The 13653-nt window shown below is 37.5% G+C and overlaps 1 protein-coding gene across 2 annotated transcripts; it reads right to left on the bottom strand.

Annotated features, from left to right (window-relative positions):
- Positions 1 to 626: 626 nt before the first annotated feature.
- On the bottom strand, positions 627 to 12671 carry LOC139725918 (uncharacterized). Of its 2 annotated transcripts, XM_071636997.1 has the most exons (8): positions 12448 to 12671; positions 9587 to 9788; positions 7487 to 7668; positions 6521 to 6655; positions 5770 to 5976; positions 5200 to 5280; positions 3619 to 3740; positions 627 to 2961 (listed from the first exon to the last, which is right to left on the bottom strand). In XM_071636997.1, the coding sequence occupies exons 1-8, from the start codon at positions 12470 to 12472 to the stop codon at positions 2824 to 2826; spliced, it is 1092 nt and encodes a 363-aa protein (XP_071493098.1). In that variant the 5' UTR covers positions 12473 to 12671; the 3' UTR covers positions 627 to 2823. The 2 variants fall into 2 exon arrangements, with proteins under 2 accessions (XP_071493098.1, XP_071493099.1); XM_071636998.1 differs by lacking the exon at positions 3619 to 3740.
- Between the last annotated feature and the right edge of the window lie 982 nt (positions 12672 to 13653).

Below are 13653 nucleotides of genomic sequence, written 5' to 3'. Positions count from 1 at the left end.
ATGTCCGCTTTGAATAGGTTAGATGATTTTCTTCCAGTGACATAATTGTGAGTGTAACTTCGTCTCCTACACAAAGGAATAGAATATTGTGAAAATCTACCGTCAGAAATTGCGTGATAAGGATACAGTTAACGTATAACAAAATATTCAAGTGTTATCCCAATCATGACGTCATAAAAAGGGACAATAACGTCAGGCTTCAAAAGGTCTCTATAACATGACATAACACACCACTAGCGTTTTGAAAACACCTTTTAATTATCTGTTCTAACGTTTTGTTTCACAACAGTACATGTACATGTCTTTAGTTACAACACTTGTATGTACAAACATGATTTACTGAATTTGATTCAAGAAAAAAAGAGAAGACATGGAAAATAAATCGGAAGAGTAACTTCCAATAATTACCTTTTTTCTTTTTTTCTTTTTCCATTTGAAGAGCACTTAACATGCTGAATTATTACAACCTACTTTTTCCATATTAAACTTAAAATTTGTATGTACAAGGAGTGAGAATGCATACTGCAGTGGAAATGAAATTATCTATAGTTGACTGTAGACTCACAAAAATTATCTATCTACCTACTCAGTTATCATCTACTTTTTATAAATTGAAATAAAATATATATATATGCAACTTCAGGAGCATTTATGTGATTAACATCTTTATACTTTAAAACTGTTACCCTGATTCAGACCGATATTGCTTAACCTATAGTGACAACATTGATGTCTATGAAATTTTTGATTGCATCTTTCATTCGTACAGCCTTCAATATACAGATAGAACTGTAACGTAGGACCAATTTGTTATATAAACATGACTATAGAAACATATCGTATAAGTGTGTCTGCAAAAGAACGTAAAATCATCTTAGCATAATATAGGTCTAATATATACATATTTCAGCGATTTACAACTTACGACATTTCACAAGGTACAAGTTTATCTTAATTTCACGTAATTTCAAACCTGAAAATAGAATCTAAAACACTGCCTGACAATTGTATATTATTTCATGTTGAACATGTCATCTATGTTTCCTTGTCGTGAACTGTTGTAAATGCTTGACAATGTGATGGATGAGACAGACACGAAGATAAAACATAAAAACGTTCCTTCATCATTTCATCATTTCGCTCAAAATCATTGCCATCGTTACCTACTCGCCAGGGACGTTATTAATCACAAACGCTTCACAAGAATTTGGCACCGTTTTCATTTCCATTTGATTGCTTGTTTCCTTGTTTCCTTGCTTACGGTTTTTAGTCGCTTTTTGTTGTTGTTATGTTCGTTTGAAATGCAAAACTTTGCTATTTCACACTATAGACGGAATTGGATGGCTTCAATGAAACTTAAAGGACAAGTCCACCTTCATATACATAAGTATTTAGAGAATGCAGCAATATTAGTAGAACACATCAGTGAAAGTTTGAGGAAAATTGGGCAATTCGTTCAAAAGTTACAAATATTTTAAGTATCTGCGCAGTCACTACTGGAAGAGAAGACTACTACAGTGTAGATGTCACATGCGTACAACTATACAAGGAAAATAAAAAGAGAATTTAACAAAACTTTACTTTTGTGAATAAAATGCACATTTCTTCGACTTGCTACTGACGTATGTTAAGGGTAATATCATTCCCCCTGCCTTCTGAAAGAGAGAAGTCGAGTATTCTTTTGTTATGCGAGAAAAATTGAAATATGTTGAATTTTCTTTGTTCTTTCTTTACATCGTTGTACTCATGTGACATCACAAGCTATAGTAGTCTTTTCATCCAGCCGTGACTGAGCAGAAACCTTTTAACGGATTGTCCGATTATGCTCAAACTCTCACTGATGTGTTCTACTTATATTGCTGCATTCACTCAACCTACATGTCCATGAAGGTGAACTTGTCCTTTAAGATAATTAAAGCTTTCATATCAAGATTTCTTTTAATGCGGTTATACAGATGATGTTTGGTCATGTACATGCAAAGAGTCATGAACACCTCGAATCGAGAAAAAAAAGTGTATCAATGAGTTTCGATGATCATTGTCGTAATAGATATATTTTGTGGAAATCATTATGCTCTTACAGTTCACTTGCCCAAGGGAGTGCCTATCACATACAATTGTGGTGAATGATGTACTCTTTCTCTTTTCCCTATCGCGACCTTTCACCTATCAAGTTGTGAGGTCATTTCGACGTAGAAACTGTCACCTCGTCCTCCTGCATATATTGAATTGAATGGACATTTGAGGCAACTGGAATAATCCATTAACCATCATTTCATTAATTATTAGATTTGTACAATACTATAAAAATACAGTAATTTGCAAATGTGAGAGAAAAAAAATACTTTAAACTTTTATCATGTTTGACCAATTTAAGGACCAGTTGTGAAATTATACTGAATTTGACACTTTTGACAATTCTTCAAGTGAAAAGATATGCAAAGATATATGACCAAAATAGGATTCAAATGAAGAAGCAATCGATATCGTATGCAAAGTTATATGACCAAAAATTCAAATGAAGACACAAATTTTCATTCTTACATAAATCATGACACAACATCAAAACCGCTCATTTCTTTGCTTTTTTAACAAAAACTCCATAAGTTAGATTTCTAAGTATCGGATGAATAGAACCTTGTGAGTTTTTATCTGATAAAATTTCTTTGAAATGTTGTCTAGTCCACAGAAGCTAACCATTTCAGCATGTTTTAATCAGATTTCTTCTGCCGTGAAAAATCTAACAAACAAACCACTCGCAGCTACAACTGCCGGACAGTTTTGTTCCGCGTCTACTTTCGGTCTAGCTCGTCTCCTTTCGGTCTAGCTCGTCTCCTGTTTATCCTTCGGGTTGTAGTAACCCTTCTTGCGGACGATGAAACCCTTTTCGATGCAGGAGTAGGCCATGTCGATCAGGGAGTCCTTGGGGTCGTACGGGGTAATACCGAGAACCTGTCGCAGCTGTTATGAGCGAAAGAGGGAGGTGAATGAATTGAGGAATAGAATTCGTTAGAATCAACGAAATATTCAAAAGAGAAGTAAAATGGCAATGCCAACAGCTGATTGAGAAGTGTACATGCATGTAAGATTAAGTACATTATTGAGTAATACAGAGAATAGTAATATGACTCGAAATGGAAAAGTAGGCACCGTCGTTTTGTGTGAGACAACTTCAGTAGTTCTGAAAACGGATTTGTTTCCGAATTTGCACAAAGTTCCCACCATTACCAACAAGTCCCATGAAGTCTCTTGGAGGTCTTGTGAGTATTTCAAACTTCTTTACTAATTCAAGGAGCAACATAATGGTGTGATTGCAACATTTAATCTTTTGTTGAATAACGGAGTCTTGTTGTGGAATGCCGCATGCGAACAACAAAACAGGCCCACACAGTTGCAAACATGACGCTTACATTGCTAATGATTGCTAAAATGTAAAAAACGCGGGAAAACTATGTTCTCCTTTCACAAATTATGTGTTGAACTTAGCTCCGCAGTGAATAGATGCGAAGTAATCATATTATTGTTTTAAAATATCTATGCCTGCATAGTTATGTATACATGCTCTAGAGTCATTGACAAGTATTTTTATCAGGTGGTATGGAGGTATGGATTCCTCACCCTGGTGTCCGAAAACTTAGCCACACAGCCGGACAACTGAACGATAGATTTAGCACTCTGGCTGAACAGACCGGCAAATCGGAGCACGCAGTTAGGGGCTATGGCAGTAGGGGGCTTGTAACCTATTATGGTTGGTAGAAAAAAAAAGATAATGTTAAGTCAATATATGAATAGGAATACAGCATAATTCAAACAATGTCAAAGATGGGTAAGTTTCATTTTTCTTATAATTATTCACTGTAACTGCCATATTTCGTCTTATCTTGTATTATCATGCATTACATTAAATTGTGTTGTACAATGTACTTTTAGTTGTGAATTCTGTAGGCTTATGATGTGAAGAAACCGTATATCATCTTTCGAGCTGCGGGATTTCTCGCTGACGATAAACCATATCCTACATACGTATTTATATGATAGATAGGCGACTGTGCGATTTTCGACTGAGATTATGTGTGATTATGATTAATTATTATTTGACAGGAGTTAACTCAGTGTAAAAACGGCTTTCTTCGCATTTGCTGTTGTCACTTCTTAATGTCATATTTTCTGCAAAGTAAGTGTTGTGTGTCTTTTTTTTCTTATACTATTATACATTAATTTGCACATACACTTTGTGCTATACTTTATAGCGTGTACTTCTTTACTTTTTGCTTGTATTCTTTGTATTATGTGTCGCCTTTGTTCGACAGAAAATAAAGTCATTGGAGTGAATTGAAGTGAATCAGTTTATAAGCAGAAGTCACGTGGACGCACATCACTTTGGTAATAAAGGACCTAGTGGATAAAACATGTTATCTTGGACGAAATCCAAAGCCTCTGAGTATCTCGTGATGTATTTCACCTCTCTCTATCATGACCTCTGAAGGGTGCTGTTCGTTATTCCGAAGGTTCGCTATTCCGAAGGTTCGTTATTCCGAAGGGTCGTTAATCCGAAACACGCAAATTTCATATATCTACAGGTTCGTTAATCCGAAAATGAAATAGGGTTCGTTAATCCGAAAATTTGTGTCGTTATTCCGAAGGTTCGTTATTCCGAAGATTGGTTAATCCGAAAATGAAATTCGGAACAATGAACTTTCGGAATAACGAATCTTAGGAATAAAGAGCCTTCGGAATAATGAACCTTCGGAATAACGAGCTGTAACCCCTCTAAATACGTTTGTATGTCAAACAGTATACGCTTCCCATTCTAAAGTACAATTACGCTAGATGGTGACGTTTGTTAATTTGTAGGTTCGCTAGACCGAAAAGGAGATAACACACGTCGATCCCAAAATGAAAAGAAGGTGCGTACTATTCAATGTTCGGAATTAGAAACCACAATTAATTTTTGGATTAAGGAACCCTCGGAAAATGAACCGTTTTTTTATTTTCGGATTTATAACAAACCTTTGGAATATTGAACCTTATTTCATTTCCGAATCAGCGAACCTCGGAATAAACGAACCTTCGTAATAACGAAGCTTCGGAATAAGAAAATGAAGCCCTTTACACATACATAAGCATGGGAACATTGTTAATATCGCAGGTAAGTAAAAGGTCAAATTGTAAGCATTTTGCTTTTGTGTCTTCCCATACCTTTGTCCCTAAATTCAGGGCGAAGAATCTCGGACATTTCTTTGAACCACAGGTTGTGCGGCGAGATGATGTGTCGGTTACCTGTTAATTCATAAATGAAGATGCAAAAAAAAACCCAAGAAATGAGAAGCTCTGAAATAAAAACAGTACGAATTTCTCGCAGAGAAATGACAGTGAATAAGATATGGCAAAAACCATGAAAACATCGATGAATATGCAAGCATTCAACACATAACTAGAAATATCTGAAATTCACTTTCAAATAGTCACTGTCCATTTCCAGTGCCCCCTGATCAGCTGATTGTTATTTGCATGAAAGCGACAGAGCAGTTTCTAAAATACACCACGATATTCATTTATTCATTCATGTTTTGTTTTCATTTCCAAACAATATAGGCCTATACATGGGTAATGCAAACGTCAGAATGATATTATATTCCCTCTCTTTAAATTCAGAACAGTTCAGCTCAGTTGTTTATCGTTTTGGCATATTGTACATTCATTTTGTTGCTCTGTAAGTCCCTCTGTGTATAAGAAACTGGACTTCCCCCTTCCCCTTGATGGACTTACCTGCTGCCTCTGGTAGGGTCATGGCAATGACGTGGGCCCTAGCCACATCGCGCACGTCACAGACGGGAAAATTGAGTTTGGGCACCACCGGCGTAGCGCGCTCCATTAATGTCTGAATGACCTGGACGCTGGTCCCCGGCGTACCGCAGAGAACGGGTCCCAGGACCACTGACGGGTTGATGGTGGCCAATTCAAACCTGGACTCCGCTGGCAACAGGAAAATGTAGAACGAGACTAAGAATAAGGCCCTACGACGAGAACAGGAGCGATTGTCATAGACATTCAGGTTTGCATCTTGGCCATCTTTCCCTCATGTATAGAGTTAGGTCCTCCTAGCACTTCCGTGCTAGAAGTACATGTGACTTATGACAAGGAGGTATCACACATATCACACACATAAAGATCACACATCTCTTTGCATTTCTGTACCGCATGCTCTTGACTTAAATATAGGCCTAACTGAGTAAAGCAGCTGTAACTTACACTAACGGAACCTTAAAAGCGTAGTTTAAAGGTCAACACCAAAAGTTACTTTCACTCGTATATAATTATCATTTTACCAGAACATGTAGGAATGAGTATGAGTTCATGAGCCTTGAATTCGATGACAAAAGTCATTTTTAGTTAGTTTTCTACGTTCCATATCAGCTTATAGAATGGTTGGCAATGGAACCATTTTTCGAACTTTTACATTCCATATATTCATAAATAGTACAACGATTCGATTGAAAAATGAAACATCTACCAGTACCTGGCATTTTCTCCACGAAGTCCCAGGCGGCTCTCTCGGCAAGAGCTTTGCTCTTTCCGTACGTGTCGTTCAGGGGACTCTTCAGGTTCCTCCACTGGCTTTCGTCTATGGGCGTTTCGTTGTTCTCCATCAGGTCTATAGGAAAGCATCAAACCAAATAAAGAAACGACATCACATTCCAAAAAAGGGGGAAAGGGAAAAGATCACCTAACCACACACAAATAGAAACATTGACGAATTATGTGTATAAAAAAAATTATGTGTGACAGATCATTATGGTCTGAGTGTTATATGAGAATATAAGAAAGAAAACTATATATATATATATATATATATATATATATACATATATATATATATATATATATGTGTGTGTGTGTGTGTGCGTGTGTGTGCATGTGTGTGTATATATATACATATATATTATAGCAGACGAAGGAGAATAAGAGTATGGAGATATTATGTTTGGATGCAATAAAGCGTATCAGTAATGAATTGATATAAACATCTGCATTAAGCCCATGTCATTCCCCTCTGTGAACTTTCTTTTCTTCATACATAATTGTCATATCTTGATTTTATACAATATGTCTTAATTCAGCGAGATATAGCTAACTCTTCGTCATTGACGCTCGTACACAACTCAAAATGTCATATATTTTTATATCATACGAATTTGCTGATAAATTCAGAGTCAAACTGTAACGTTTATCCTTGCATCCTGTTTGCCTGAATTTCGCAACAGCAATTCTAACGGGAAAAGATGACGTCAGGTGGTTTTCTTTAATATTTGAATGTCAAAGTCATATCAGGAGAATTTAATTTGATTCACTTCGACTGGCTTTGTGGTCTCTGACGGCGACTATGAGCTTTCGAGTATGAAATCATAATTCTTCGTAATGAAATGTTCATACCAATTTCATTTTGCATATACAAGACCAGCTACAAATTTCATGCCCATCTCACCTGAAATAGCTGCGCAAGAACTCGTGACTATCACCCTCTTCACTCCTCCGACATCTGCGCATGCCTGGAGAACCCTCGTTGTGCCCTCTACGGCGGGTTTGATGAGCTCGTCTTCATGCTTCGGGTTCTCAAGAGGGAACGGACTGGCGGTGTGGAGGACATGGCTGCACCCCTGGACGGCCCTGGAGCGAGCAAAATCAGACACCGTGTCTGGCATATCAAACATATCATACAATCATACAGAGGTGTGTCGTGGCCCAGTGCATTATAGTTCACTGCTTTTTCAGGTAATTCCGGCTTCGACCCAGGTACGGCACTTTCGTATGTTAAAGCAAAATGTTCTCACACACCGAGTCTTTGTACGCAAATCGATTGGTAGCTACTCAATCGTAGGAGGCTGAAGGTTAATAGGGACGGATTCAGCATGATTGCGTAGAAGTATGCCACCCTGGTATGCCAGCCTGGTAACACCGCTTACCAGACAGTGGAGTGAGTGTACTGAATAGACAATGAAACAATTTTGGTCTTAAACTACAGTATGTATAGGTCCTAAACATACTTTCAATTCCTAAACGATTTTATTTTCACTCTGCAGTCAACCAATGTGCACTCAAGATAATTCGTAATCATCTTCTATTATATTTTGTGGAAGAAAATGAAAATAGATTATTCTAAATTGAACAGGTTCTGGTGTGCTTCGAGTGGGAGGGGCATTAATAACGTACCCTGTAGTAGGAGAGTCATGTCCATGTTAACCGCGTGTCTAATCATAATTGAATAAAATCTATCCCAGTTTGAATTTTGCACAACAATGGAGTACTTTCACTGTATATATTTCAGGTTATAAAACAATTGAGTACTGTCACTCTTGTGGTAACTTCTTGTTTTTTTCTTGGGAAAACAGTGTCCATCGGTGTCAGGGAAACTTTGACCAAAACATTGATTTTTTTTTTTATCAGGAAGACCTCAGAAATGACCTTCCCATGTTAGGTACTTGACGAACGACTCCTCAACTATAGACCAATAGGAAGTCCTGAGTTTACGAACAATTTAGTTATGTTCTTTTGATAAAATGCTATTTACACAACATAATTATGGTGCAATGTGAGACGGAATGCGTTCATGAAGCAATTCAGAACGACTTGGATATTTATCGACCTTGAACCTTTGCATTAGACTACATGCATCTCATTCGCCATCATAACATACCGGCGCAGTGATAACAATATTGGGTAAATATATATGATTCAGACAGTATACACTGAGAGGGAGTGCTTTCCAGTGAATGTGTACATTGTAATAATGCAAATGGGAGTGCGCAAACATTTAACGTGTATTGCTATTCAACTCCAAACTTTCCAGAACATGCCATTTTTGTCTTCTGTTTTTTTGCAAGTCATCTAACCACACACATACGCGTGGTCTCAGGGATTCTAACCACAACGTGGATGTTATGCTGGATATATAGTTGTCACATAAACCTAATGGCATGAATGGATTGATGAGAAGCTTTATCTAAAGCTAATGCTCCTAAACGCTTAAAAAGTTTCAAAAACCCCACGAGATATGAAGTTCTACAAACAACTTAAAATTGGGATTTTCTTCCTATAAGCTCTGTACAGTAAAGGAAAAAAAAAACACACTTTTTCTAAGATCATAACTAGGAACGCATTCTGTCATGGAGTATGCGTCTTTGAATTCTGAAAACAAACGAAAATTAAGAGAACTGTTTAAACACTCCGATCACAGAGAATTCCAATAGAATTTGTAATTATCACAGGAGACATGTCAGGCTAATCGCTTTGACTGTACAAGGGGATCGCATGGAAACAGGAATAAAGGGATGTATACTAAACTTCGCTCCCTCTCATTCTAACTCAACTATACAAATCCCTTTAAATACACACCCAAGTTATGTGTGTGTGTGTGTGTGTGTGTGTGTGTGTTTAGTGGCATAATTAACATGCATATTGGTTATGTTTGTTTGTTGATTGATTGATTGATTCATTGATTGATTAATTGATTGATTGATTGATTGATTGATTGATTGATTGATTGATTGATTGAGTTATATTGCCTACTGAAACATCACAAACTCACTCTTTCCATCCTTCATCTTTTACCAAGTCGGCTTCCACCAGTTCCAGCTCGTGTGCAGCATTGGGACAGAGTTCTTTCAATGGCGCCACTTTCTTTGGATTGCTTAGACTCCTCACAGTCCCTCGAACCTTGTAGCCGGCCTCCAGGAGTTGCTTCACAATGTGAGTGGCTATGTAGCCCGACGAGCCCGTCACCAAAACCACTGTGCGAAAAGGATATACATTGTACTATGCATTCATTCATTGTGTTAAACTCTTAAACTAAGGTCTGTATAGGTACTTAGACTACCACTACGCAAACTAAGTCACTGCCGCTCTTGCCACATCGTGTATCGGAACCTGATCATTTCTTTTTCTCTGTACTATTCAAGAGTACTTAATTGTGTTGGCTGTGAAGAATGTTAAAGCTTTGGCAATCATTTTTTTTTTCACATGAAACTGCATCAATTCATGTAATGCCTTGGCATGGTTATAGGTTTGACCGCCAATCAGCCTGCCCTAGATACATCATACAGGGCTGACCCGTGTAAACAGGCCTATAAACCTGAGCCAATACTGAGAAACGTTATCGTATTTTGAAACATACTATGTCAAAGTTAGATGCACTCTGAGCTTTAAAAAAAAAAAGATGGAAGAGTGTTCGAACATGTGAAGAACAGCATCAGGATAATTTCGTTAGAGTTATGGCTATGCATCGTTTGAACTGTGGCTATATTCATAGAATGATACAGACCCTATTATAAGAAAGACGTCTTTGCATTTTTAATTGACTGGGTGCTAATACTATCGAACGCTTTAGCATACATTACATGTACATTATTATGCAAAACATGAACATGGCCAAAAGTATATTCACGCTGAAATTGATCCGTGCATACATACGTGTATTACGTTTCACAACTTTTTTTCAAGAGTATATACCAAAACTCACACAAGTTATGGTCCTATCAAGTGGCCTTCTACTTCTCGATATAAATTATGTTGTTGTTGTTGTTGTTGTTTCGGTTTAATGGCGTGTATAACTCAAGATTATTTACGCCATAACCAGCTATGTGACAGAAACGCGTTAGCCTTACACAAAATATCTAATGCGTAAATACACCACTTCGAAAAGTTGCTCATCAAACTCTGTGTCAATAATAGGCCTAAGGAGCATGCGTTCAATTTTGCCACCGTACTATCTTGGTCACACCTACATGCGCAAACCCAAAGAGCAATGTGGGTTGAGTGAAAGCAGCAACATTAGTAAAACACATCAGTGAAAGTTTGAGGAAAATTGGACAATCGATGCAAAAGTTATGAATTTTTAAAGTTTTGGTGTTGGAACCGCTGAAACGTATGAGTGGACAACAATACAAAGAAAACATAAAGAAAACTCAACAAAAATCTACTTTTCTAGCATTATGAAAGTGCACTTGACTAACCGCCTTCCGAAAGCAGGAGGAATAATTGCTTCCCTTAACATAATATAGTTAGCATGAAGTAGATGGAATTTGTCATTTTCATGAAAAATGAATTTTTGTGGAATTTTCTCTATAATTTCTTTATTATTGTTGTCCACTCATACGTCATAACCTCCAGTAGTCTCCTCATCCAGCGGTTCCAACATCAAAACTTTAACAATTCATAACTTTCTCATCGATTGTCCGATTTTCTTCAAACTTTCACCGATGTTTTCTAATAATGCTGCTGCTTTCACTCAATCCACATTGCTCTTTGGGTTTGCGTTCCCTTATGTGCCGACGAGACAGATTTGCACAAATTTCACACATTATGCCTATGGACGGGAAAATTAACATGGCACGCAAATGGTTAGAGAAAATAAACGAGCTGACAAAGATATGGGATCGTACAATTTAATTTAGATCAGAAGCAATTTTGTTATGCTGCGTTTTTCCCGCGTTTCAGGAAAATGGCTCTATACAAAGCAAAAGATCAATGAATATTCGCACATGTTCAATATTTCAAACGTTACGCATCATTATTCCAATCGAGCGGCATTGCAGACGGTACCGAAGTATATAGCATTGATAACTAGCCGAATGAGTATTGACATGGTAACGAATCTATGGAGACGGCATCGAAATAAGAGAACATCAGAGCTACCAAGTCTCACGCATTCTGCGTAAGACTCAAGCATTTAGGGTCTGTCTCTCGATCTCACGCATGGCACCCATTTTTCTCACGCATCTGGTGAAGTCTGCAATTTGGGCCAAAGATAAGGAGCATAGCTCAAAGGATTAAAGTGATAGTTGCAATTGAAGGTATATTTCCCTTTTGCCTTTCAAAATTAGTAAAAAATAGTCACTTAAGTATGCACCAGATCGCATCATTAAGAGCTAATAATTTAAAAAAGCTCCTTACCATGGGAGGGGGACACCCTCCTCGTTCGTGTGCGCATGCGCGCGAGCGCCGAGACGCCGAGTCATAAAAATCTCACTCATAAAAGTGTTTTGAACTTGGCATCTCTGGAACATGCAATATGACATTGAAGTGACATGGAAGGGAAATCGAGATTAAAATGTATAACTGAACCAAGAATGCAATGAAGTGCATAAAAGAAATAGAATAAATGACTGTAAAGCGGTCCTTGCAATGCAGGACAAACGTGTGGATTTGATGTAATATTTCTGGAACCTTTTCCAATATTGGTTAAGTTGTGCTATCAATTGAACGCAGGGCTGAAACACTTCCACTGAACTTTTTCTCCCAACACATGCACCCCCCCCCCCCCCCATTAAGGGAAGATCCTATAGAAACAAACCCTTACACTGGGTATAATAATATGACAAACGAGACCTAATCAGTTGTATCAGCACTCATCTTAATCTACCACGAAATCATAGGGAAAATATGGCTTACTTTTGACACCACTCGATGCCGCCATCTTGAACGTCTGGTGAGAATGGTTGATAGCGAATCAATAGTTGTAGTTAAAAATAATGCAGTTAAATTACCAGTCGCTATATCTCTCTCCCTCGAAGCGTTGTTCCTAGGTAGCGCATTGAACACGACTGGAGTAATAATGTACTACGGTCGATTATCCCAGGGAGGTGAGACGATGTTATCCAGACTTTTGGTTGCGATGTGTGTGGTGGTGTATGAATTAATGCATGCTTGCTCTCATTGACTACTGACTACTGGGCGTGTTTCAACGCCGTTTGTTTGCGTTTACCGAGTATCCGCAGATTAGAGCCATAGCAACGCCCGAAAATTCCAAAGTAGGTTAAAATCATACGCAGTGATATGCACATAGGACGCAGAAACTCAAATATCAATTTATTTTTAGTTTCACCTTCAGTGCTTTTTGAAATATGCATAGCTGCGATTGAGTTTAGACAAGCAATACGTATTAATGTTTGGACGGGGAGGGATGCTTAACGAGCCTAATGCAATATTACAGGGCGTGAGAATAGTGAAGCTCCTTATTAATTACATGACGCTGATTTGAAAATGAGAACGATTTTAAGATGGAAACAAATCCTCATGAGAAGAAATTGAAATCTGTTTATAAAAATTATTGAGGCATTTCTTGTCCACCTCTCCGTCGGTAAAATCCACTACTATTTAGGAATGTAGGAAGATGCGAAACAATCTAATCATCATTGATATCATAAATTATGAAGTGCTAGAATGTATCAAATCATGCTTCATGATTAAATGTATCATTTAAAGCAAGAAACTTTGCTAATCGCCCTGCGGCTTGTGAAGGTGACACGTTTTGTGTTCATCCATGGCTTAATGCTCACCATGGGCAACCATAAAAATAAAAATTCAAAGATGGCATTTATTATCGCAGCAGGTTGTTGTTGCTTTTGTTTTGTTTGTTTTTTGTTGTTGCTTTGTTGTTGTTGTTTTTTTTTGATAGGGTAACATTCGACTTGCTTCATCGCAAGTTTAAGACTTGAACACAATGATTGTCCTCACGTTATGTCCACGACAGAATAATTATTTATACATATATATGATATATACGTTTATATACATACATACATATACATGTATGTATATCTGTGTGTGTGTGTGTGTTTGTGTGTGTATGCGTGTATCATGTCTATGTTTTATCAT

This window comes from Diadema antillarum, unplaced genomic scaffold (genome assembly GCF_040938485.1).
Source record: "Diadema antillarum isolate AM-2024a unplaced genomic scaffold, OU_Dant_1.0 seq00000068_RagTag, whole genome shotgun sequence".
NCBI classification, from domain to species: domain Eukaryota; kingdom Metazoa; phylum Echinodermata; class Echinoidea; order Diadematoida; family Diadematidae; genus Diadema; species Diadema antillarum.
The sequence above is the reverse complement of the archived record's forward strand: the minus strand, read 5'-3'. Positions and strand labels throughout refer to the sequence as shown.